Here is a 27,104-nt window from a genome sequence, read left to right as displayed (position 1 = left end):
TATTCAGCGTCTTCATTTATACACAATTTACAATATTTGATTCAAAATAAAAATCACAAGAAAAATACATCTGTTTCTGCTACAATTCCTTCCCCTCCCCCATCCCCCCCCCCCCCCCATGAAAAGTCTTCTAATAAAAGGTATCGTATTACCACCACTGTCTGGTTTTGGTCTAATTCTGAGATCCCGGCTTGGGACAGTTAACACGGAAAGGAATGGCAATACTTGGAATTTATATAATGTACACATTTTATCCAAGGATCTCAAGTACTTGCAGTCATGTCTCCAGATCTGAGAAATCACGGTTCAATGGAAGCCAGAGTGCTGGACGAATGCTGGGCAGGTTGCATGGGGTGTGAAATCCCTTGGCTAAGTCTACGATCAAACAAGGTCAAAGTTGGTTGGCTAGAGCTGGGCTCAATTTCTCTTTCCAAACATATACCATCAGTCAGTTTTACCCTCTCTTAAACCACACACCCATCTCCAGGTTACTACCTCGAGTTAAGACCAACTGAAGAAGCCATGTCCTCATGATAATGCAGCAGCATAAAAAGCAAAAACAGAGAAACACATTCATCAGCAACGGGCCAAAGGAGATGGGGTTGGGAGGATTGATTTGGGAGGCCATTCCTAGCAAGAATGAGACAAAGGTGTCAATTCACTAGTTTCAGTTACAGTTAAGCTTTTGGTGGAGTCGATTCCAGCAGAGGTGAAGCTCATGGCATCTAGCGTTTGATTTAAGATAATGCTATTGAAGAAGGGTAATGAGAAAACACAGCAAACTAACAGAGAGGAGCTGGCCAAGGAGTATCTGGAGGGCCAAAGTGATTTTCTTTCCTTATCATCTCTATGGGAGAAGGCAAGGGGTAGTAGGAGATTAGGGCTAGAAGGCCCCTTATTTGCAGATTAAAAAAAAAAATCATTTTCTTTTAACTCTGTAATGAAAACGTATATTACGGTATGAAGGTTACAGAACTGCATCTGCTACTGGGCCACGGCTACAGGTCTATGAGCTGATCCACCAGCAGTAAAGACCTGGCTAGGTTGGGAAGACTGGACTCAGAGCTCCCACTGCTGTTTCTAGAGTGCCCACCTGGAAGTGGAGAGATAGGAATTCAGTACAAAACACAGAGGGTTAGGGTTTAGATGTGCAGAACAAGCAAAGGAGAAACAAAACAAACCAAAACACCCTAGAGAAACAACAATTTACATTTTGCAAACTCTTAGATGTTAATTTTTAAACATATAAATTAGCGATCCACCACCTCCCACCAAACGTTCAAGCACTGTGTGTATACCCTACTGTAGGCAGGAGACCTTGCAAAGAGGATGCTATTTTCAAATGAATAGCTATTTTGCCTGAGAACTGCTGGCTGTACACTAACTTCCTGATAACATCAACTCATTTCCCTGTAAAGTAAAAATCCGTAATTTTTGATTTGGGGAGGAATTGGTTATTAAGACTACTGTAATAAAAACATGGTTTAAAAATATATAGATGGGGGATGGGATAGGGAGGGTGGGAGGGAGATGCAAGAGGGAGGGGATATGGGAATATGTGTATATGTATAGCTGATTCACTTTGTTATACAGCAGTAACTAACACAACACTGTAAAGCAATTATACTACAATAAAGATGTTAAAAAAAAACAAAACAGCTTTGGGTTTTTGAGCGTAGAAAATAAATGTAAATAACACCTATATATATATGTATATATATGTGTGTATATGTGTGTATATATATATATGTGTGTGTATATATATGGTCTTAGGGCAATTCAGTGTTTTATGGCATGGTCAAATGATTTTAAAACAACAAAGAAGAAAAAGCATGCTCCACAAATGTCCAAAAGATGCAAATGATATCAAAGTACCATTGTTAACCTCTTTGGGAAGAATATTTATTCTTCTAATTATCTAATTATCTAATTATGATAAGAAATATCCTGTGCGTTGTTTTTTTTATATATATATATCTTCAGGTTTCCATTGACTGAAGATCGCTTTATTTTTAGCTTGACACTTTGTAAAAACCAGCTTTTAGTCAAACTATTACTTTTAGTCAAATATTACTTTTCTTCTCTCTAAATAAACACCATGGTCATGCTTTAAGATACCTATATTAGTACCTTTACCTGTGTCTCCATCTATCTACACTGGTCCAGCCCATAATGATTGTTATTACCCCCAATTTCCTTCATTAAATGTTGATGCTTCCTCCCCCACACACACCTTGTAGATTAGGTACATTACTATTTTGAAGAGAGCTGATGTCCAACTCTTCTCTTTTCCCCATCCTCTCTTTCTTACCTTGTGGGTTTTTGGTTATCAATACAGGAATAGGGTCAAACTCATCTTCTGCCACCTTGTCCGAGCCCTCAGGGACATCAAAACCTGAGATGAGATTACTATCTTCCGCAGCTTAATACAGAATGCAAGTACACAAGCAGAAACAACAGAGGTAGAGATTAGCAAATGAGAGAATACATAAGAGGCACACAGTTCCCAACTGTACAATCACTGTTGTTTTTAAAGATGAAAATGCTTATTTTCCTGAGTTGAAATAAAAGTAGTAAAGCTGGAAAACTTGGGGAAATAGGAAAAAATGCTTCAGAGCTGGCCGTGTTAAGACTTCCATAAATGAGAAGGGAGAAGTGTTATAGGAAGAATTCTCCCTACCTTTATAAGGCCATTAAATGTAGCTATTGTGAGATATCTCTTCACCGTCAGTAATTCACAAAGGCACGGGATTTAGTCATTTATCTTCTTTATTGAGCAAACAGAGGCCGGACTAACAATATTCAGAAACACTCAAAAAACAAGGGCAGCGTGGAGATAATCAGTCACCCTTTAAGAAGTAACCAGTGTATACAAGGCAAACAGAATACTTCTGAAAGAACTCACTGCCCTGTGACTGGGAAAAAAGACACTCAAACACTGATGCCCCAGTAACGTTGGGGCAGAAGATCACATGCACTGAGATTTCAAGCTGAAGTTTACTAGAAGTTCTTCTCCATTCTACAAGCAAGTGCTAGCTGAGCACCTATTTTGCAAGTGATGTTTCTCTGTAATTACTCATTGCTGCTGACACACTCCTGTCAGACATAATTGGCTAAATAGGTAACTTCTCTCTACACGCTCTATAAAAACATGGTCATTTTAATGCTATTAAGGGTAAAAACAAAAACTCAGCTATTACCATTGCAAACCAAAGGCTAATTATTTTTTAGTCATCTCAGGGAGGCTTCCTTCCTAAATTTCCTTCAGAAAGGACTTACAAGCTGTTCCTTTAATATGTATTTGCTCCTTCCAGAAAACCACATTCACTATCTAAGCCCAGAAAGTTTAGTGAATGCCTGCGTACGGTAAGCCAGGCATAGTGCCTGTCACTCTCATGAACTACTCACTGAATAGCACTCAATTCAAGCTACCTCTGTCCCTCAGAATTTCAAACCAGTATTAACCCAAGACTAAGAAATGGAAACAGTAGATTAGAAAGAGAAACCCAGTAATTAATCATGACTCAAAGGTTAACTAAAATTCAAAACTTTTACGAGTTCAATCTTTGAGACTGACTTTTGAAGACTGATGCTTTTTCCTTTATTGTAGTGATCACTATCAAAAAACTTTAAATCTGATTTAATGAAACAGTTTTAAGTTCTAAGGCCAACAAGTATCTAATTATAGTCAGTTAGTGGACAGTCAACTCAACCCTGAGCTGACTGCAAAGGTATGTAGCTCTGTCTTTGATAGAAAGCATGGAATATCTGCATTCCAGGTGACTGCCAGAAAGCAACATCTCCACAGTCTGTTGTCCCAGCCTTATTCAATATTCTTACTGAGAGGAACTTTAACACAGGGGCTAAGGGTACAAACTCAAGTTTTCCACTTAAGGAGGTGGATAAAAAACTTCACTAGCAAAGACTTTTGTCAAGGAAAATTCTCAGGAGTTGCTCAGTTCTTCTCCTCTAAGGATACATGTGGGCCCAAGAAGAGGAAAGCATTTACCTTTATGGGCCGGAGCAGAGATCGCTATGGGGGCAAATTCTTCCAGAAGGTCAGTAGTAGGGTTAGAAAGCAGAGAGCAATCAATCAGGGAATCTTCCCCGGTGAGAGAATCTGAGTCCAGATTAACAGCATCCCAGGTCAGTGATGGCATTAAATGGCACACACAACAATATCATGAGGTTAGGTCTTAGCCTTTAAGTTACTGCATTTATTGGGTTGGCCAAAAAGTTCGTTCGGGTCTTTCCGTAAGCGCGTACAAAAACCCGAACGAACTTTTTGGCCAACCCAATACATTATACATACAAGCCAAGGCGGGAGAAGGAAAACCAAAAGAAACCCGTTAAGCACCCTGTATTTTCACCTAGAGAAACATGTATTTCTAAACTTCTCTTAACAGATATATATAAATATGGAAGAATTTTTTTTGCTCAGAGGTTGCTGGTTAAGCAAGTAAATGGTTTGGATGTCAATAAAACTTTGGCAACTCAGTTCTCAGCAAATGCCATTTGGGAAAAAGGACTTTGCAACTAAAGAGTTTCACTTAAACTTTCCCTAAACATTCACTGAAAAAAGTTGCTATAAGATGAGGTATCCAAGCTGACAAGAAGGGGGTTGTCCCTGGCTTATTATTAGCAGAATATGGCATGATTAGGCAGTACTTTTTTAGAACTCAACCCAATCCCCATTCAAAATAGAATGATCTTGTCTCTTATTAGTATTCTTTAAATCTGAATTGCTCCTTGGAACACATGATTTTGCTTTTAGTTAAGGAACAGAAGGAAGATTAAATTCAGAGTTCAAGTATTTCAACACATAAATTGTTTTCTGGGAGAGTTTTCTAGGAGAAAACAGCCAAGTAAGCACAAGGAAAAAGAACCATATTGTCTTCTGTGTCATTTTTTTTTTTTAACCTGGATGAGTTTATTCTCATATTTCCTAGACTTCTAATTGTTTCTGTTCCAAGTGAGCAAAGTGGACGCTTTTATCAAGGTAATTATGGACTCAATAAAAATGAAGGTTATCAAATCTGTATTTAAGGAATTGTAGTTAAGGAATGGATCCAGGGAAGATTTCAACTTTGCCTACAATTTAATAGCAAATCACCTAGATGTGATTAAAGCTCTGTGCTGGGAATAGAATGTTAACACACATAACACGAGCCCCCATGGACATCACTGACATTGTTAGATCCAAAAGACTGCTCAGTACCCAGGAGGAGTTAAGGGCATCCTTACAACTCAGCAGAGTTCTTTAATTAAGGAAGTAGAGGGAACCCGCCACCAGTGACAAAAATCTTCAATAAAGACAGACTGAAATCAAAGAAAGCCCAGGTATCACTCTACAAAGAACATGGCTCCAAAAAGGTACTCTACTCTTTAGTGAGGAAACACATCGCTCAACATCTAAAGCTGGGGCTGTAATGATACAGAGCATCCATTCCAGGAGGAACTAACCAGGCTGTGAAATAAGCCCAGGACCATCTGCCGCAGGTGGAAAGCCTGACTCCGAGGGCTCCCCGAACTGACCAGTTCCTGCAGCCCCAGAGACTCCTGACTGACCTGTGCGGTTTGAGGTCACAGATTCCGTCTGAGAGGGGAGGCGCTGGGCCGCCGGGGGCTCCAGTCCTGGTATCAGACTCTCAACAGCAACATCAGCTTTTTCTTTTGTAACAGAGCATTAAGAGAGGAGAGGAAAGGGTAAGGGAAAGGTAATCAGAAGGTTCCTTGGATGATTCTGTGAAGGCTTTCTTCTGCTTGTCTCTAAAATGCCCATCTCAGGTAAGATGGAAAGCACAGTAAGTTGCTTGCTTTCTGCTGCTTCGAGTGTCTGGGCTTCACTGACAGAGCAGGCACGTGCAAGGTGAACCACGGTGGCTAGTCTCGGTGATTCTCAGTTTTTACAGATAAATGCTGAATGCGAGCCATTCAAGCAGACCTCTTACGTGTCAGAAGACATAGGCTCAAAGGCACCTTAATGTCTTCTGGTAATTGTGCTTTGCTTAAGGGATAAACTTGGGGCCAAACATGCTCTGTGCCTTGCAGAGGCCACTAGTCCACCTCAAATCCCATGCCATGCTGTAGCTGGAGGTACTCTTTACCATGTGACATGCCCCAGCTGGAGGAACATCTCTCTGAAGGGTCATAGCATTTCTGAGTTCTAGGACTTTGTGCTCCTGTAGTACAGGGGCCCCGGACATTTTATAGGTCTTGCCTGCCTTGCGGCTGGAGCACAAGAAAATGTAAAAGCAAGCAGATCAAGCCCCTGCCCTGGATTCTACTCATAGGGCCTCAACGTGGGGCAAATGTTTTCTCAGTTACTGACACTTGGCACATACGGAGGCCTTCTAAAGAAGAATCTGCTAAAGGTGAAGTCCACCTGGAAACCAACTTTTTTCATGAAGCTTTTGTAACGAAATGTGAATTTTTCCACATTCCCCTTAGTTCACAAGAGATTCACTCTAGAAATCTCAGTGTTTCAAGAATAAATAACGGCGCTGTGCTGCTGAAAGGCAGAGATAACACTTCGTTTGGGGCGATAACAAGGGAGATTAAACAGCCCTGGCTTCTGGGTTAGCACAAGGCATCACTCCAACACCAGGAGGCTTCGTGGCATTTCCGCTCCTCAGCAGGGCTATACTCAGTAGGGAATCTGTTAACCAGTTAGTTGCCATTTTTGAAACAGACACACATATCATGCATGACTGAAGAAACAGAGATGATGACTTTACCAATTACAGCATCAGAAGTGCTACCAAAAGGATCTGTCATAGGCAAGAGGTCAGGGAGCAGAAGAGAAGTGTCAGGAGATTTGAGTCCCTCGATTAGTTTTTCTAGGTTGGGCAGAGAAGTAAAGAGAAAGCAAAAATGCAATGAGATATTCAAGTAAGCTGATCGTTTACCATTTTCTATACAAACACATTTTAGGGGTCAAAATTTTACATAGATTCAGCATAAAAACAAATACTGCTAGTATCTTGTTAAAAATAGGCTCTCAAAGTTTAAAAATGATTATTTCCCCAAATGAAGTAGTCACTTTGTAAGACATTCAAGATGCTGCCCTAAGTTTGTTTTTAAATTTGTGGTATAATTTACACTGAATAAAAGCCACCGATTTTAAGTGTACAATTTGATGTATTTTGACAAATGTACACATAAGCACCACGGAAATAATGATGTAGAACATTTCCATCACCCCAAAAAGGACCCTTGTGCCCCTCTCTAGTCAATGCCTTCCTCTTACCCCTAGATGCTGGCAGCAACTCATCTGCTTTCTGTCCTTATAGCTTTGCTTTTTCTACCATTTCCTACATAGTATGTAGTCTTTTCTGATGTCCTTCATTTAGCATAACGTTCCTGAGATTCCTCCATGTTGTGGCATACATCAGTAGTTTGTTTTATTGCTGAGTAGTGTTTCACTGTATGAATGGACCACATTTTGTTGACTCATTCATCAGCTGACGGATATTTGGTTATTTCCAGCTTTTAGCTATTAAAAATAAAGCTTCCATAAACATATGCATAGAAGTCTTTGTGTATTCATATCTCTTCCTGGGCTTAGTTTTGAATCTCTCTCTTTTTTTTTTTTTTTGTCTTGCATTTAGAAATGGTTTATGACTCACCAAGAGAAGCAATGAAACCACACCTAAGTTAACTTTAACAATCATTTATTGTCTGCCAACCGAGAGCTTGTGACACCCCTGGTATACTCTTATTATTAAACTGTCAAATCTCACAAAATTCACCTAAGCCTGCGGATGGATTACTTTTGATGTCTTCTGGCTAAAAAAACAAAAGGACATGAGAAGCCACCAGATTTGTCACACCTGATAACTTAATGTGTGATAACATGGACACATTAAGGATCCTTCCAAGACAACTCTTTAGCCCGATCCATCAACAACTCTCTACCTGTAACCTATTAAAAGTAGAGCATTAAAATAAAGTTTCTCAAGTAATTAAAAAAAAGAGCAGAGCATTAACTTGACACAAAGTAATGAATCATAGACTCTTACAGAAAGAAGGGAATTAAGAGCTCATATTTCCTTTTACTTACAAAGAGACTGAGACCACATACATTCTATAATTTGCCCAGTTAAAGGCCTGTCAACAATGTTTTTTCTATCACAAAAACAAACTGCCTTTAAGATAAAGCTAGAATTAAAATGTCTGAGAAAAAGAAATGCAAAGTTCAAGTATGTGTGTATAACATTTTAATGAATCTGTATTCTTCTAGGCTATCAGGAATCAAGATAAGCAAAGATGAAATAGATATTCTCTGAGGGATAGAAACCAAATTTTAGGTGATCTGTAATCTAGGTGATCTATAACTACACAGATGAAACAAAATAATGGATTTTAGCATCTTGGCAAGATAATTTGCTTTGGTACAATTAACATACTGCAGGAAAAGCCATTTTTATACGTGAAACCAATTTACCATCTTTGAAATGTATAACATGTGGCTATCTTTGAATTAAATACCAATATGCTACATATCTCATTTATACCTAATTTTTATTGAAGGAAGGAAGGAAGGAAGGAAGAAAGCAGCCTCTCAGCAGCAGGGAAAAAAAAACAGCGTTCTAACCAAGTATACAAGTGTAATAACATCAGCACTAATCTTGAACTGTACATGACATTATAAGAAAAGATGTTTAAAATATCTTGGACAATTTTCAGCATACTGGCAAAAGTAAGATGGTTTTCCCCAAAAGTCTGATTTTTCATTATTCTGAACACTAGCTTTTGTTTTATTCCCCCCACCCCGAAAGGTTCTCTCACTTAAAAAAAAAAAAAAAAGTAATGATCTTCTATCCTTTTAGCACTCAGATATTTGCAATCTTGTGAAGCAATGGATAAAAAGTAAAGGCCCCAACATTACTTCTTTTTCATACAGCAGTTTGTCTTGGCCTCTCCAGTGACTGGGTGTGACCCTGGGGCAGTTCCTGAAACAGATCTCCTTATCTGTAAAATACAGACACCTCCCCGTAACCTTTTTGTATTAGTCACTCAAACATCATCTCTAAGCCTTTCTCCACCCTCCCTGCCACATTAGGAACTTTCTGGAACACTGTGCTTTCGCTTCTCCAGCAGCCCTGAAGGCAGGGAAGGTCTCTTCTTAATTTCTGTGTCCCCAGTTCCTGGTTCCTTCTCGTCCTCTGTCAAATCTCTGCCTTTTGGCTTCAGTGGGGAGGTGGGGAGAACAGGGGATCAATGGCAAAAAAGCAGGTCCTTCAACAAGAATCTGATTTTTTAAATTAGCCATTAGCAGAAAGCATGAGGGTAAAAGGGTATGTGTGTGCATGCGTGGGTACCTGTGTTGTATCGTAAGATGGAATGGGGTGGGGTTGGGGTAAACTGCCACATTCTTTTCTGACCAAACCTCGAAGTAACAGGCTGCTCACACAGATAATCTGGATGGTCAGTGTTGCTTAGGAATATTCAAATCTTAGAACTGTGGGAGGAAGGAGCCAGGGGTCAGAGTAACATCAGGCAGTAAAACAGAAGTGAGAGTCCAGGGCCGCTGCATAAGTCACGTCGGCAGCCTGTGCAAAAATGGTTTCTTTCACTCCCGGGGCTCTTGCAGCTGTCGGTCACTCAGTACTGACCCCCAGGTGCTATTATAACAATGGGTGTCACTTGCATTTGTAGAGTTCAGTGTCAAACATTTTCATTATTCACAAAAAAACCTGGGTTTGGGAATACTGATACAGTTGAGAGTGGACATCAGAAAACGTGAGAATGCGTGACTTGCCCAAAGTCACAGATGGGACATGGTAGAGCCTGGACTTGACTTTCAACGTTTCCTCCACATGCTGCCTACAGGGTGTGCTTAGCTCCATAACCAGAGGAGAAAGTGTTTTCACACAGACATGGTACCATGCACAATGGTCAAGTTATAAAAGGTATGTTAACACTGGAAGGAACTTTAGATCTTATCCAATTAGCCTTCTCATTTGCAGATGGGGAAACAGCTCCAGAGAGGTGAAGTAACTTGCCTAAGATCTTACAGCAAGTAAGCCACAGAGGTAGCCAGGACTAGGACCCAGAGCTTTATGTATAGAGATTCAATCTCCTGGTTTAACTAAGGCTTTGATTGCTTTAAAGTGTACAGACTCTTAGAAGATAAATTTTAAGCTATTACTGGTCATTTTTGGTCACTGTAAATGAAGAATGTGAGGACAGACTGTAATGGGAGGGAAAGATTGTAATGGGAGGTACAGGAGGCTGACAGTCTCTAAATCACAGCCTGGAGGCGTCCCAGGTGCATCAAGGTCTGGCTTTGATATCCTTCCTTTTATGAATTCTGGCCTCTCTCTCACATTTTTATAAAAACTCTCTGAGGCCATGTATCATGATGCCGGGGTGGGAAAGAGCAGAGAAGAGGTGGTGAATTTAGGAAACTATGCAGGAAGTGTTCTTTACAATCCAAAACCTTGATCAAGTTCTACACGTATGACGAGACTTGTTGCTACATAATGAACAAAGACTTTTTAAATTTTACTTGAATCATGGGAAATGGCTTCTCTGGATGCAAAAACAAAACATATCTTCTAGGACAGTTCATACCTGAAACGTACAAAGACACACACTAATTCTCAATTATACAGAGTGACAGACGAACGAAAACCAGAAATAATTCATAAATTGTATTTTGCAATGATTTAATCCTCCTGAGAAACATTTAATCTTTTATTGTGATGCTATACATTTTCATTTGGGGTCTGCAAAATCCTCCCAAATGAATAAGCAACATGAAAGAGTCAAAGGGCCTGAGTTTATAAGTTAGTTAAGTTACCTAACTTTTCTAAGCATCAGTTTCTCACCTGTAAACAGAGGATAGGAACTACTTTAAAGGGCTTTTAGGATTAAATGGGCATATTTATCAGAATTAATGTGTATACATGTGCATATAAATTGAAGTACTTAGCCCATAAAAGAGGATTAACATCTCCTTTAAGTAAGAGGACTAGATAGGTCAGCCGGCCACAGATGCTTGAGACTAGGTAGTGAAGGCAGGTGAAGTTCTAGATTTTACTCAAATGCCTTGGGATGAGAACAGAATAAGCAAAATTCCTTGAATAAAGTCAAGTGGGAGGTGGAGGCAGCGTGGTCTAGTAGAGGAAGAAAAGGTACTGAAAGCCAGGGGACCTGGGTTCTGCACTAAGTCTATGTGGCACTTTGGGCAAATCACTGTTTCTCTCTGTATCTAAGTTTTCTTATTGATAAAATGAAGATAAATGTAAAGATGCTGTCCACCTCTAAAAGTTCAATCATCCAGTGTGAGGGGAAAAACAGGAAGTACAAACTGGCGGCTTAGAAGATGGACTGCTTAATGATGACACTGGAACTCTGAACTGGTACTGATGGCAGGGAAGAACACCTGGAGGGCTACTCAGTGACATGGGCAGGAGCTAAAATGCGTGGCCTCAAGGCGACAGGTTTTGGGAAATGCAGAGAGCTGTTCAACGTGCAAACTCAGCCCAGACATGAGTGGCCAGGAGAACAGGGTGACGAGGTGGGGGAATATCGAAGCTTGCTCCTCATTTGAGAAAAGAACAAACTGCAATTGTTTTCTACCTTAGTGTAAAAATAATACATGTTTATTGTATAAAATCTGGGAAATACAGATGAGCTAAAGGATAAAAGTAGGAAGAGCTTCAAGATGGCGGAAGAGTAAGACGCGGAGATCACCTTCCTCCCCACAAATACATCAGTAATACATCTACACGTGGAACAGCTCCTACAAAACACCCACTGAACGCTGGCAGAAGACCTCAGACCTCCCAAAAGGCAAAAAACTCCCCATGTACCTGGGTAGGGCGAAAGAAAAAAGAAAAAACAGAGACAAAAGAATAGGAACGAGACCTGCACCAGTGGGAGGGAGCTGTGAAGGAGGAAAGGTTTCCACACACTAGAAGCCCCTTCGCGGGCGGAGACTGCGGGTGGCGGAGGGGGGAAGCTTCGGAGCCGCGGAGGAGAGCACAGCAACAGGGGTGCGGAGGGCAAAGCAGAGAGATTCCCAAACACAGGATCAGTGCTGACCAGCACTCACCAGCCCGAGAGGCGTGTCTGCTCACCCGCCGGGGCGGGCGGGGGCTGGGAGCTGAGGCTCGGGCTTCAGTCGGATCGCAGGGAGAGGAATGGGCTTGGCGGTGTGAACACAGCCTGAAGGGGGTTAGTGCGCCATGGCTGGCCGGGAGGGAGTCCGGGAAAAAGTCTGGAGCTGCCGAAGAGGCAAGAGACTTTTTCTTGCCTCTGTGTTTCCTGGTGCGCGAGGAGAGGGGATTAAGACCGCTACTTAAAGGAGCTCCAAAGACGGGCGTGAGCCGAGGCCAAAAGCGCGGACCCCAGAGACGGGCATGGGACGCTAAGGCTGCTGCTGCAGCCACCAAGAAGCCTGTGTGCGAGCACAGGTCACTCTACACACCTCCCCTCCCAGGAGACTGTGCATTCCGCCACTGCCAGGGTCCCGGGATCCAGGGACAACTTCCCCGGGAGAACGCACGGCGCGACTCAGGCTGGTGCAACGTCCCGCCGGCCGCTGCCGCCGCAGGCTCACCCTGCACTCCGTGCCCCTCCCTCCCCCTGGCCTGAGTGAGCCAGAGCCCCCGAATCAATTGCTTCCTTAACCCCGTCCTGTCTGAGCGAAGAACAGACGCCCTCAGGCGACCTACACACAGAGGCGGGTCCAAATCCAAAGCTGAACCCCAGGAGCTGTGCGAACAAAGAAGAGAAAGGGAAATCTCTCCCAGCAGCCAAAAGAGCAGCGGATTAAATCTCCACAGTCAACTTGATGTACCCTGCATCTGTGGAATACCTGAATAGACAACGAATCATCCCAAATTGAGGAGGTAGATTTTGGGAGCAAAGATATATACATTTTTTTCCCTTTTTCTCTTTTCGGGAGTGTCTATGTGTATGCTTCTGTGTGTGATTTTGTCTGTATAGCTTTGCTTTTACCATTTGTCCTAGGGTTCTGTCTGTCCGATTTTTTTTTTTTTTACTGTTTAAAATTTTTTTGCTTAGTAATTATTTTTTATTTTAATGACGTTATTTTATTTTATTTTATCTGTTTCTCTCTTTCTCTCTCTCTCTCTCTCTTTCTTTCTATTTTTTTCTCCCTTTTATTCTGAGCCGTGTGGATGAAAGGCTCTTGGTGCTCCACCCAGGCATCAGGGATGTGCCACTGAGGTGGCAGAACCAAGTTCAGGACACTGGTCCACAAGAGACCTCCCAGCTCCATGTAATATCAAATGGCAAAAATCTCCCAGAGATCTCCATCTCAACGCCAAGACCCAGCTCCACTCACCGACCACCAAGTTACAGTGCTGGACACCCTATGCCAAACGAATAGCAAGACAGGAACACAACCCCATCCATTAGCAGAGAGGCTGCCTAAAATCATAATAAGGCCACAGACACCCCAAAACACACCACCAGACATGGACCTGCTCACCAGAAAGACAAGATCCAGCCGCATCCACCAGAAGGGAGGCACTAGTCCCCTCCACCAGGAAGCCTACACAACCCACTGATCCAACCTTAGCCACTGGGGACAGACACCAAAAACAAGAGGAACTACAAACCTGCAGCCTGTGAAAAGGAGACCCCAAAAACAGTAAGTTAAGCAAAATGCGAAGACAGAGAAACACACAGCAGGTGAAGGAGTAAGGCAAAAACCCACCAGACCTAACAAATGAAGAGGAAATAGGCAGTTTTCCTGAAAAAGAATTCAGAATAATGATAACAAAGATAATCCCAAATCTTGGAAATAGAAGAGAGAAAATACAAGAAACGTTTAACAAGGACCTAGAAGAACTAAAGAGCAAACAAACAGCGATGAACAACACAATAAATGAAATTAAAAATTCTCTAGAAGGGATCAATAGCAGAATAACTGAGGCAGAAGAACGGATAAGTGACCTGGAAGATAAAATAGCGGAAATAGGGCTTCCCTGGTGGCACAGTGGTTGAGAGTCTGCCTGCCGATGCAGGGGATGTGGGTTTGTGCCCTGGTCTGGGAAGATCCCACATGCAGCGGAGTGGCTGGGCCTGTGAGCCATGGCCACTGAGCCTGCGCGTCCGGAGCCTGTGCTCCGTAACGGGAGAGGCCACAACAGTGAGAGGCCCACGTACCGCAAAACAAACAAACAAACAAACAAAAAAAATAGTGGAAATAACTACTGCAGAGCAGAATAAAGAAAAAAGAATGAAGAGAATTGAGGACAGTCTCACAGACCTCTGGAACAACATTAAACGCAACAACCTTCGAATTATAGGGGTCCCAGAAGAAGAAGAGAAAAAGAAAGGGACTGAGAAGATATTTGAAGAGATTATAGTTGAAAACTTCCCTAATATGGGAAAGGAAATAGTTAATCAAGTCCAGGAAGCACAGAGAGTCCCATACAGGATAAATCCAAGGAGAAACACGCGAATACACATATTAATCAAACTATCAAAAATTAAATACAAAAAAAACATATTAAAAGCAGCAAGGGAAAAGAAACAAATAACACACACGGGAATCCCCATAAGGTTAACAGCTGACCTTTCAGCAGAAACTCTTCAAGCCAGAAGGGACTGGCATATGTCTATATTTAAAGTGATGAAGGAGAAAAACCTGCAACCAAGATTACTCTACCCAGCAAGGATATCACTCAGATTTGATGGAGAAATTAAAACCTTTACAGACAAGCAAAAGCTGAGAGAGTTCAGCACCACCAAACCAGCTTTACAACAAATGCTAAAGGAACTTCTCTAGGCAAGAAACACAAGAGAAGGAAAAGACCTACAATAACAAACCCAAAACAATTAAGAAAATGGGAATAGGAACATACATATCGATAATTACCTTAAATGTACATGGATTAAATGCTCCCACCAAAAGACATAGACTGGCTGAATGGATACAAAAACAAGACCTGTATATATGCTGTCTACAAGAGACCCACGTAGACCTAGGGACACATACAGACTGAAGGTAAGGGGATGGAAAAAGATATTCCATGCAAATAGAAATCAAAAGAAAGCTGGAGTAGCAATTTTCATAACAGACAAAATAGACTTTAAAATAAAGACTATTACAAGAGACAAAGAAGGACACTACATAATGATCAAGGGATCAATCCAAGAAGATATAACAATTGTAAATATTTACACACCCAACACAGGAGCACCTCAATACATAAGGCAAATACTAACAGCCATAAAAGGAGAAATTGACAGTAACACAATCATAGTAGGGGACTTTAACACCCCACTTTCACCAATGGACACATCATCTAAAATGAAAATAAATAAGGAAACACAAGCTTTAAATGATACATTAAACAAGATAGACTTAATTGATATTTATAGGACATTCCATACAAAAACAACATCCAAGTACACATTCTTCTCAAGTGCTCATGGAACATTCTCCAGGATAGATCATATCTTGGGTTACAAATCAAGCCTTGGTAAATTTAAGAAAAATGAAATCGTATCAAGTATCTTTTCCGAGCACAATGCTATGAGACTAGATATCAATTTCAGGAAAAAATCTGTAAAAAATACAAACACATGGAAGATAAACAATACACTACTTAATAACCAAGAGATAACTTAAGAAATCAAAGAGGAAATCAAAAAATACCTAGAGGGCTTCCCTGGTGGTGCAGTGGTTGAGAGTCCGCGTGCCGATGCAGGGGACACGGGTTCGTGCCCCGGTCCGGGAAGATCCCGCATGCCGTGGAGCGGCTGGCCCCATGAGCCATGGCCGCTGGGCCTGCGCGTCCGGAGCTTGTGCTCCGCAACGGGAGAGGCCACAATAGTGAGAGGCCCGTGTACCGCAAAAAACAAAAACAAAAACAAAAAACCTAGGAACAAATAACAATGAAAACACGATGACCCAAAACCTATCAGATGCAGCAAAAGCAGTTCTAAGAGGGAAGTTTATAGCAATACAATCCTACCTTAAGAAACAAGAAAACATCTCAAATAAACCACCTAACCTTACACCTAAAGCAATTAGAGAAAGAAGAACAAAAAAACCCCAAAGTTAGCAGAAGGAAAGAAATCATAAAGATCAGATCAGAAATAAATGAAAAGAAATGAAGGAAACAATAGCAAAGATCAATAAAACTAAAAGCTGGTCATTTGAGAAGATAAACAAAATCAATAAACCATTAGCCAGACTTATCAAGAAAAAAAGGGAGAAGAGTCAAATCAATAGAATTAGAAATGAAAAAGGAGAAGTAACAACTGACACTGCAGAAATACAAAGGATCATGAGAGATTACTACAAGCAACTCTATGCCAATAAAATGGACAACCTGGAAGAAATGGACAAATTCTTAGAAATGCACAACCTTCTGAGACTGAACCAGGAAGAAACAGAAAATACGAACAAACCAATCACAAGCACTGAAGTTGAAACTGTGATTTAAGATCTTCCAACAAACAAAAGCCCAGGACCAGATGGCTTCAGAGGCGATTTCTATTGAACATTAGGGAAGAGCTAACACCTATCCTTCTCAAACTCTTCCAAAATATAGCAGAGGGAGGAACACTCCCAAATTCATGCTATGAAACCACCATCACCCAGATACCAAAACCAGACAAAGATGTCAATCACTGATGACAAAGATGCAAAAATCCTCAACAAAATACTAGCAAACAGAATCCAACAGCACATTAAAAGGATCGTACACCATGATCAAGTGGGGTTTATCCCAGGAATGCAAGGATTCTTCAATATACGCAAATCAATCAATGTGATACACCATATTAACAAACTGAAGGAGAAAAACCATATGATCGTCTCAGTAGATGCAGAGAAAGCTTTTGACAAAATTCAACACCCATTTATGATAGAAGCCCTCCAGAACGTAGGCACAGACAGAAACTTCCTCAACATAATAAAGGCCATATATGACAAACCCACAGCCAACATCGTCCTCAATGGTGAAAAACTGAAACTAAGATCAGGAACAAGACAAGGTTGCCCACTCTCACCACTATTATTCCACATCATTTTGGAAATTTTAGCCACAGCAATCAGATAAGAAAAAGAAATCCAAATCAGAAAAGAAGAAGTAAAGCTGTCACTGTTTGCAGATGACAGGATACTATACATAGAGAATCCTAAAGATGCTACCAGAAAACTCCTAGAGCTAGTCAATGAATTTGGTAAAGTAGCAGGCTACAAAATTAATGCACAGAAATCTCTAGCATTCCTATACACTAATGATGAAAAATCTGAAAATGAAATTAAGAAAACACTCCCATTTACCACTGCAACAAAAAGAATAAAATATCTAGGGATATATCTACCTACGGAGAGAAAAGACCTGTATGCAGAAAATTATAAGACACTGATGAAAGAAAGTAAAGATGATACAAATAGATGGAGAGATAGACCATGTTCTTGGATTGGAAGAATCAACATTGTGAAAATGACTCTACTACCCAAAGCAATCTACAGATTCAATGCAATCCCTATCAAAGTACAAGTGGCATTTTTCACAGAACTAGAACAAAACATTTCACAGTTTATATGGAAACACAAAAGACCCCAAATAGCTAAAGCAATCTTGAGAAGGAAAAATGGAGCTGGAGGAAGCAGGCTCCCTGACTTCAGACTATACTACAAAGCTACAGTAATCAAGACAGTATGGTACTGGCACAAAAAAAGAAATATAGATCAATGGAACAGGATAGAAAGCCCAGAGATAAACCCACACACATATGGTCACCTTATCTTTGATAAAGGAGGCAGGAATGTACAGTGGAGAAAGGACAGCCTCTTCAATAAGTGGTGCTGGGAAAACTGGACAGGTACATGTAAAAGTATGAAATTAGAACACTTCCTAACACCATACACAAAAATAAACTCAAAATGGATTAAAGACCTAAATGTAAGGCCAGACACTATCAAAATCTTAGAGGAAAACATAGGCAGAACACTCTACGACATAAATCACAGCAAGATCCTTTTTGACCCACCTCCTAGAGAAATGGAAATAAAAACAAAAATAAACAAATGGGACCTAATGAAACTTAAAAGCTTTTGCACAGCAAACGAAACCATAAAGAAGATGAAAAGACAACCCTCAGAATGGGAGAAAACATTTGCAAATGAAGCAACTGACAAAGGATTAATCTCCAAAATTTACAAGCAGCTCATGCAGCTCAGTATCAAAAAAAACAAACAACCCAATCCCAAAATGGGCAGAAGACCTAAATAGACATTTCTCCAAAGAAGATATCCAGATTGCCAACAAACACATGAAAGAGTGCTCAACATCATTAATCATTAGAGAAATGCAAAGCAAAATGAGGTATCATCTCACACCGGTCAGAATGGCCATCATCAAAAATCTACTAACAATAAATGCTGGAGTGGGTGTGGAGAAAAGGGAACCCTCCTACACTGTTGGTGGGAATGTGAACTGGTACAGCCACTATGGAGAACAGTATGGAGGTTCCTTAAAAAACTAAAAATAGAACTACCATACGACCCAGCAATCCCACTACTGGGCATATACCCTGAGAAAACCATAATTCAAAAAGAGACATGTACCAAAATGTTCACTGCAGCTCTATTTACAATAGCCAGGACATGGAAGCAACCTAAGTGTCCATCAACAGATGAACGGATAAAGAAGGTGTGGGCACTATATACAATGGAATATTACTCAGCCATAAAAAGGAATGAAATTGAGTTATTTGTAGTGAGGTGGATGGACCTAGAGATTGTCATACAGAGTGAAGTAAGTCAGAAAGAGAAAAACAAATACCGTATGCTAATACATATATATGGAATCTAAAAAAAAAAAAAAATGGTCAGAAGAACCTAGGGGCAAGATGGGAATAAAGATGCAGACCTACTAGAGAATGGACTTGAGGATACGAGGAGGGGGAAGGGTAAGCTGGGAGAAAGTGAGAGAGTGGCATGGACACATATACACTACCAAACGTAAAATAGGTAGCTAGTGGGAAGCAGCCACATAGCAGAGGGAGATCAGCTCGGTACTTCGTGACCACCTACAGGGGTGGGATAGGGAGGGTGGGAGGGAGGGAGATGCAAGAGATATGGGGACATATGTATATGTATAACTGATTCACTTTGTTATAAAGCAGAAACTAACACACCATTGTAAAGCAATTATACTGCAATAAAGATGTTAAAAAAATTATACTCCAATAAAGATGTTAAAAAATTTAAAAAAGGATAAAAATAAAACTACCCATAATTTCCCTTGTAGAGACAGCCACTATTGAGTTTTTAACAAATGCTCTTCCAACCTTTTCCTATAAACTCTGAACGTTCAATAAATACTTAAGCATACTCATGTGCTCTTCAGACAATGTATTAGAAAAGAATTGCTAAGTCAATAAGGAAGTAAAATCTTAAAGGCCACGCTGTCCTCCCTGAAAGCTGTACTAACTGCTACTCCCACTAGCAGGATCTGAGTGTGTCCATTTTCTGATACCTTCACCAAGCCTGAGGTGGTAGCTTTTTTTCACCTTTACCAATCTGACAGCAGAAGCTGCAGAACCTCCCTGCTTTATAACTGGTACTTCTTGGATTCATCATGATGGTGAACCCTTAGAAAAATATTATTTCCTGATAATTCATCTTTTGTCCTTTGTGAATTGTCTGCTCCTATTTTTCTGTTGGTGTGATTTTCTTATCACATTCCCAGTACTATAATCAGTTCTTTCTCAAGTCTCTAGGGTTCCCAAATAAAACTGAGTCAGGTTAAGAGCTTGGAAAAGCACTGAAATCATGGTTAAAAGACTGAGAAGGTGGACCCCTGAAGAAAAATGGATGCAGAATTAGTTAGCCTGGACCGTGGAAACCGAGAGTGCTTTTAAAGGAGAGGATTGTTAGTACTTTGAAATGAAGGGGGGAATGAAAGGGTCTCCTCTTCTGAGCACCTCCCCTCTCCTTAAACATAAGTCAAATGGCGTGAGGGATTAGGGGAAGAGAGGAGGGGGCAGCTGCTAGAGTTGGAGACAGGGATTAATCCATTTCAGATTCTCATACCGCTCCTCTCAAGACTTAGTAACTGAAAATATAAATCACAGAAAAGGGTACAAATCCTTCATAAACCAGTCGAAGGCCAGACAGTCAGAACCACTTCCTGGCAGGAGACCAGGATATACTGCAAGTTGTGAGCTTTTTCTCTTTTAAAATATCAAAGATGAGGGTAGATATCTATTTATACAGGCTAGTAGGACTAAGGGCTTGCTCAAGGCCCATTGCAACCCTAGTTAGGACTACGGCTATGAGGACAAAAGCAGACTGAACTTACAGACATGGAAGAGCCAGATGCAAGCCCCATGGAAAAAGATGATTTGGCTGCTACAGCTTTGTGGTTTTGGAAATTTACGTCTTGTCTAACTTGGGGTGTAAGCCCTGATGTCTTGTAATGAGAGATGCTGTTTTTAGAATTTTGTCGCTCTAGCTCCTATCACTGAGAAACCAGACACTAAACCATCTGTGACATCTGCAAGCTGGAATCAAAAGTCAACCACCATGACCCATTCCGAGTCCATGTTAGAGAACTGAATCTGTGGGAGGAAAAACTTTCCAGAGTAAAGACACATACTCTGATCAACCTTGGGCTTTTAAAATATCACAAGGCAGCAATTGGAAGTGAGGGAGATGCCAAGCAAATAGCTCTGAGAGGAATGCCTATCTTGACAACAGAGCACTGAGAAAACACAGCTCCTCTTGCTTATTTTTCAAGAGAACACGGAGTGCCATAAGCCAAGAAGTACTTTTTTAAAAACAGTTGTTAATTCTAGTAAGTGGCACTTACGGGGCAACTAATGCATTCTTGCTCAGTCTTGTGGAACACTGATGTTGAAAGGTCAGTATTAAAGGGGTTGCTATAAAAATCTTTTCCTCAAACTCTGAGCACTGCTGGCGGGAATGTAAAAGGGTATAGTCACTGTGGAAAACAGTATGGCAGTTCCTCAAAAAATTAAAAATAGAGTTAGGTTCTAGTAATTCTATTTCTGGGTATGTACCTCAAAGAGTCTTGAGTTTTGAAGAGATATTTGCACACTCACGTTCAAAGAAGCATTATTCACAGTACCCAAAAGATAGCAGCAACCCACGTGTTAACTGACAGATGGATAAACAAAACACAACAGAATATTATTCAGCTTTAAAAAGAAATTCTGACATATGCTACAACATGTACGAACCATGAGGACATTATGTTAAGTGAAAAGAGCCAGTCACAAAAGAACAAATATTGTGTAATTCCACTTATATGAGGCACCTACAGTAGTCAAATTCATAGAGACAGAAAGTAGAATGGTGGTTGCCAGGGGTTGGGGGGAGAGAGGTACAGAGAGGTACTGTTTAATAGGCAGAGTTTCGATTTTGCAAAATGAAAAGAAGTTCTGTGGATGGATGGTGGTGATGGCTGTAAACAATATAAATGTACTTGATGCCAATGAACTGTCCACTTTAAAATGGGAAGTTTTGCGTTACATATACTTTACCACAATTTTTAAAAATGATAAAATCTTTCCACCAATTTTCAGAGAAAATTCCTCAATCTTCTCTACCATTTTTTTAAACCTCTGATACCGCCTATAGCTTATCTGTTCCCTAATACAAATAAAAGGCAAAATAAATGAACACACAGCATATGAGCGTCAGTGAAATACTTTGAGGCTCACTAGAGCTAGGCTTCATGTGGCAGCTTTATGAGCACACAAGTGCTCGGCTGTGATTTTTTTATGCCAGGTTTTCTAAGAAAATTTGTTTTACAATGCTTTGGAAAATAAAAATACTCCTTAAAAAAGAAAGAAAAACACCTCCAATTATCCAGTGTCCCTTCACTTAGAGTTTAACAATTGCTAATATCAAGGAGTTCTACTTTGATGGCTCTGAGCTGTGCAAAGGTCATAGGTCATAAGAGCAAGTTTCATTTCTGTAAGACAAAAATACCATTGCTAAGACTTCTTGATAACTAGGACTGCGCCCCTGGGAATAAGAGCCTGGAACCAAAGCTGTTATAGCACTTCCTATCTTTATACTAATTCAGAGTTCCCAAAGCAATTTCAAATACATGATTTCATCTGAGACACACAAGCCAGTCCGCAGGTAGGTTCTACTATGGCCAATGCTGACGAGGGGGAGAACACAGAGTTTGAGTGATTTGACCAAAATCACTTAGCTACTAAGTGGCTAGAACCAAGCTCTTACAAGTTCAAATCCATTCTTGTATCTCCCTAACCCTTAAATTTAGCTCTCTAGTCAAAGGATTTATTGAGCTGGGATCTGTCCCCAAACGACCCCTCGCTGTGTGGGTGCTGTGAGCCACCAAGAGGAAGGAGCACAGTCACGGCAGCACTAAGGCCTCACTTCCTTACTCACGAAGAGAGAGATTACTGGACATACCCACCGGTCAGTATTATTTCTGGCTCAAAGGAAATCATATGTGAAAACATTTAAAAAGCATAAAATAAAATGTTAAGTCACAAAAGGCATAGTTGTCAGGAGACTAAGGTTCCATGATTCTCACCATCAGGAAGGCTGAGTGTGGGAGGGAAGCATGTATGTAAACCCAACCAACCAACACACCTGACCGGTATCCACCACCGGTGGAGGGAGTGACAAACTGCTTGCTTTGAGGGGCAGGAGACAAACCTGTAGTCTGCCAAGGTACCAGAGACCGTAAACTCTCGGCCCTTTCCTCACTCGGGCATTTCAAGATGCTGAGGAAGGATACAGGGATAAAGGAGCTATATAACTGAATGTGCTACAGGCTGGGCATATAACAGTAAATAAGGTAATCAAAGACACAGTGGTCACATGCCATACTTAGCCCAGATTCTGCAGAGCATCATGAAAGGAGGAGCTGAACGATCTGCTGAGTTTAGCTACTACTTTCATCCCAGGGTTTGGCAGCTTCCTGACATGTGGGCTGTGCCTCTGTTTATGCCCCCTCAAGAGTGGGAAGGAGGCCTGGCTAGGGGTTGGTGGACTCAGAGACGGAAGGCTATGGAGATAGTATTCTGGTGTTTGGTAGCTGGGGACGGAAATGGAGGGTAATGGGGCTGCCAAAAGCCTTTCGGCCTCAGGTTTCATTTACTTCATTCATCTAATCTGCAAATACTCACTGAGTGCCAGCTACACCCGGCAGGGTTCTCAGCATTAACGGTACACTGGTAAATAAGACAGACAAGGTCCCTCCCTCAGGACACTGGCATTCTGGTGGAGAAAGAGGAATGAACAAGTAGAAACAGACAATGTCATGATAAATGCTAGGAAGAAAAAAGCCAGGGGGTGTGAGTGACAGTGCCCTTGGGACCACGTCGGGCCTCTCCGAGAAGACAGCAATTAAGCAGAGACCCAAATGTCGAATGACAAGAAGGAAAAGCTTTCCAGGCAGAGTACCAGAAAGTGCAAAGGCCCTGATGTGGGAATAAGCTTAGCTTAGCTTATTGGAGGAAAGACTGAAGGGAAGAATGCTATGAGCTCAGGTTAGAAGGGTAGCCAAGGGCCAGACTAGTCAGGGTCTTGTAGGTATGGTAAGAAGCCTGGATTTTTTGCTCAGTGATTTGAGAATTCACTGGACTGCAAAGGAGTGACATGTCTGATTTATGCTTTCGTCCTCTGGCTTGTGCCAAGAGGTCACCCTTCCAGTTCTGCAGTCCATGGGCTATCTGGGTAAGAGCAAGGCATGGACCCAAAGGGGTACCAAAGGGAGAAGGCCTCAATAATCCCTTTTTCCTTGTCTGATATTATGACTGCCACAAAAGGGAGGAAAAAGAAGCCAGTGGGCCCCAGCTCGAGTTTACAGCCCATCCCTTCTAGTCTTCTGCTTGAAACTGGCCTGTTTCGGCCCTGCCGGGCATGCCTGATGAATGCAACAGAGAAAAGGACCTCTTTTGATTCTTTCTTCTCTTTTCTTTAACTACCCTATACTGAATCATTCTCTAGTGACTTTAGATATTTTTGACCTACCTCCAGGTCCAGCAAGCTATAAAGTTACACAATACTACCCGATCAGGGCAAATTTCTTCTTCCTCTTAGAAGGGTCAACAAACTACTTAAAGAAATAAAAACCGTCTTGGGAACCTAGCTGTGGTCTGTCTTAGTAAGTAGAGGATATGCACATCACAATCACTTCCGATCCTGAGGCAATCAATCAAATAAATCCCTCTGACATTTTGGGAGAGAAGAAAAACCAAGCAGATTCTTTTAGTTTAAGACTTTTAGTTTAAGAAATCGACAGCGGTAAGAATGGGAGAAAAGAAAAAACTACCAGCAGCAAAATGACTGTCAGCTGTTTCTAAGGAGCTGGATCTATTTGCTTTTTCAAAGAGACTGAAAAAAAAGAGAAAGGGTGGCTTCTGTTCCTCACATTCTGCTCCCCTTCCCCCAAAAGGATGGGGAGGGGAGCGCAAAGAGAAATCTTTGGCATTCACGAACTCCAAATGGAAAGCATCCAATGATATTGTTTCAAAAGCTATTTCAATCAGACCACACTAACCGTTTCTTACTTTTTTAGACTGCTTACTTAAAAATCGGTACAGAGCAGACAGTAGGGGAGATTAGAATTACTTATTTCGATGACGAAGAGTCAAGCCCAGATAGTGGAAGGTAGTGGAACCGAGGTCTCCTGACTCACACTCCCTATCAAATTTTATTATGTATTTGTATCTTTTAAAAATAAAAGCACATTATAGCAAAATAGGAACAGGAAGTCACTCATAATCCAATCATTATACTACACCATTAGCATTTTGTTCCTTCTATCATAGGCTTTTGGGTTTCCCCCCACATTGTTATAATCACACTGAACTAATAATGCTCTCTGCGATACACAGGCCCTTTATATTACCATTAACACAGTCAAGGATATGAAGCTTGAGACTGACATGATGTGGAATACAACTTGGTATAATCTGAGCTGAATTTATTATCTTTGCTAAGGACTAGTGACCCCACAAGAGAATTTTGCCCCTCTTATTGAGACAGTAAAAATATACAACAGCACCTATTAACAGGTATTGGAATTCAAGTCCTTTTCCTGGAGTGTTTAAAACAGAACTCTCAAGAAGCCCTGGGATGTAACTTAACTTCAGATCAGTTTTATTTACCTACCTGGTGCATCAGGTACTTGAAGAGGAATGAAAGGATCAGATACACTTAGAAGAGGAAGGCTAGAATCCACAGTCTGCCCACCCTTCCTTTTTTCAGCTGGAATTGGTTGGAGGGGAAGGAAGGGTCAAGAAGAGAGAGAAAAAAAGACAAAAGCAGAAAACATCAAGTAAATCCAGATGTACTTACCATCTATTAACCCAACTCAAATTATAGAGTAAGTCTAAATTTAGAGGCAGAATAAAGAAATATGAGTGGATATAATTCAATGTAATAGCAAAGTATGTCTGAGATGTACAATTTGGTCCTTGCAACGTAGTCTGAGATGCAATTAATGGTAAAAGTAGGATAGTCGTACATCTGAAATTCCACATCTTCCTTGGATACTGCAGTCTATAGTGATCTCTCTCAGAATTCCTACTGCAATTACTACTATCCTTATCACATATTTTGGTAGGTAAACAAACTTTGCCTATTTTGTACCTTAGAATATGTGTATAGGTACTTCCTATGTGCCCATTTCCCTCTTGAGGTCCTTTAGGGACTGAGTCCTATTCTATCACCATATATCTAATGTAGTGCTAGGTAGACAGAAAGAGACAGAAACAGATTTCCTCCCTATTGGAAGGTTAGATAAACCCTAACCTTTGGACTACATCTACCATACTACTGGCATTCATCCTATATTTGGCAAACTTATAGATTTACAGAAATCTATATACCCTATGGAATATCAGAGCCTGAAGGGATCTCAGCATTTTCTACCATAATTTTCTTATTTTCCAGAAAAAAAAACGAAGCCCAGAAGTTAAGAGACTAGACAGAGGTCCACCAGCAGACCCAGGATCAAAACACAGGTCTCCTGGCTCCTACTTTACCATTCTTTACCTTGCATTTTAATAATGAGTTAGTTCCTGAATTAAAATCTAATTTAGCCTTTTATAAAATGGATTAAAAAAAACTTTTAATTTTCAAGTAATTGTAGAATCATAGGAAGTTGCAGTACATAGAGAACCCTCTGAACCCTTCAACCAGCTTCCCCCAGTGGTGAGTTCTTATACAACCACAGTTCAATATCACTGACATCAGGGCAATTCTGTTAACTAAACTCTATTCAGTTTTCACATGTACTCACATTTGTGTGTGTGTGTGTTTGTGTGTTTATAGTTCCTCGCCATTTGATAGTACGTATAAATTAGCCTAAGCACCAAAACAATGATACACAACTATTCCATCAAACAAAAGAACTTCCTTGTACTCCTTTATAGTCACACCCACTCCTTACTCCTGTCCCAGTCTCTATAATTTTGTCATTTTAAGAATATCATTCAAGTGGGCTTTTAACTAAGCTTCTTTAAAGGTCTGTGGAGGAAGAGAAGGGTTAAAATCACTGCTCTTAGTCTCTGAAATATTTTAAAATGAGATACAATGAAATATATTAAAAGAAAAAGAACAAATTATGAAATTGAATGTATAGTATAATTCATGTTTGAAAAAAGTATGTACAAAGAAATAAAACTATGGACATAAATATTGTTAAATGTTAGCAATGCTTTCCTCTTGGAATGGGGTCATGAGTTTTTCAATCTTGCTTCCTTGGGGTTTTAGCAAATGAATGTATATAATTTATCAACAGAAAAATACAGTAAGTCCCCTACACACGACCTTCAAGTTGAGAACTTTCAAAGATGTGAACATGCGTTCCTATGTCCAGTCACGTAAGTTAGTTCACGCGTCTGGTGTACATTGTCACATGCAGCTTGCCCTCATCTCCTATTGCTGACGATCCTTCAGCTCTACCATCTCCCACCTCCTCTCCCTCCTCCAGCCAGTAACTCTTCTTGCCTGTTCACTAGATGCCAGCCCCTGTGTGCCAGCTGTTGTACTGCACTACTGTACTTTTCAGGGTACTGTGTTGTAAGATTAAAAACGTTTTCTTTATTTTTTGTGTTTGTTTTTTATATATCATTTGTGT

The 27,104-nt window shown here is 40.7% G+C and overlaps 1 protein-coding gene across 2 annotated transcripts in view; it reads right to left on the bottom strand.

The window, feature by feature from the left end:
• Positions 1-129: 129 nt before the first annotated feature.
• AAK1 (AP2 associated kinase 1) overlaps positions 130-27,104 on the bottom strand; it is a 154,247-nt gene continuing 127,272 nt past the window's right edge. Inside the window, exons 17-22 of one of the 2 annotated variants that reach the window (XM_029232349.1) lie at positions 25,133-25,228; positions 6,738-6,839; positions 5,569-5,670; positions 4,010-4,120; positions 2,312-2,422; positions 130-1,093 (exon numbers count right to left, since the gene is read on the bottom strand). In XM_029232349.1, the coding sequence (XP_029088182.1) occupies positions 999-1,093; positions 2,312-2,422; positions 4,010-4,120; positions 5,569-5,670; positions 6,738-6,839; positions 25,133-25,228 (617 nt within the window). In that variant the 3' untranslated portion in view covers positions 130-998. Of the gene's footprint in view, positions 1,094-2,311; positions 2,423-4,009; positions 4,121-5,568; positions 5,671-6,737; positions 6,840-19,173; positions 25,229-27,104 lie in introns of those variants that run through there. The other variant, XM_029232348.1, reaches the window with a different exon arrangement.

Source organism: Monodon monoceros, unplaced genomic scaffold (assembly GCF_005190385.1).
Source record: "Monodon monoceros isolate NGI ecotype Baffin Bay Population unplaced genomic scaffold, NGI_Narwhal_1 Super_Scaffold_19, whole genome shotgun sequence".
Lineage (NCBI taxonomy): Eukaryota > Metazoa > Chordata > Mammalia > Artiodactyla > Monodontidae > Monodon > Monodon monoceros.
The sequence above is the reverse complement of the archived record's forward strand: the minus strand, read 5'-3'. Positions and strand labels throughout refer to the sequence as shown.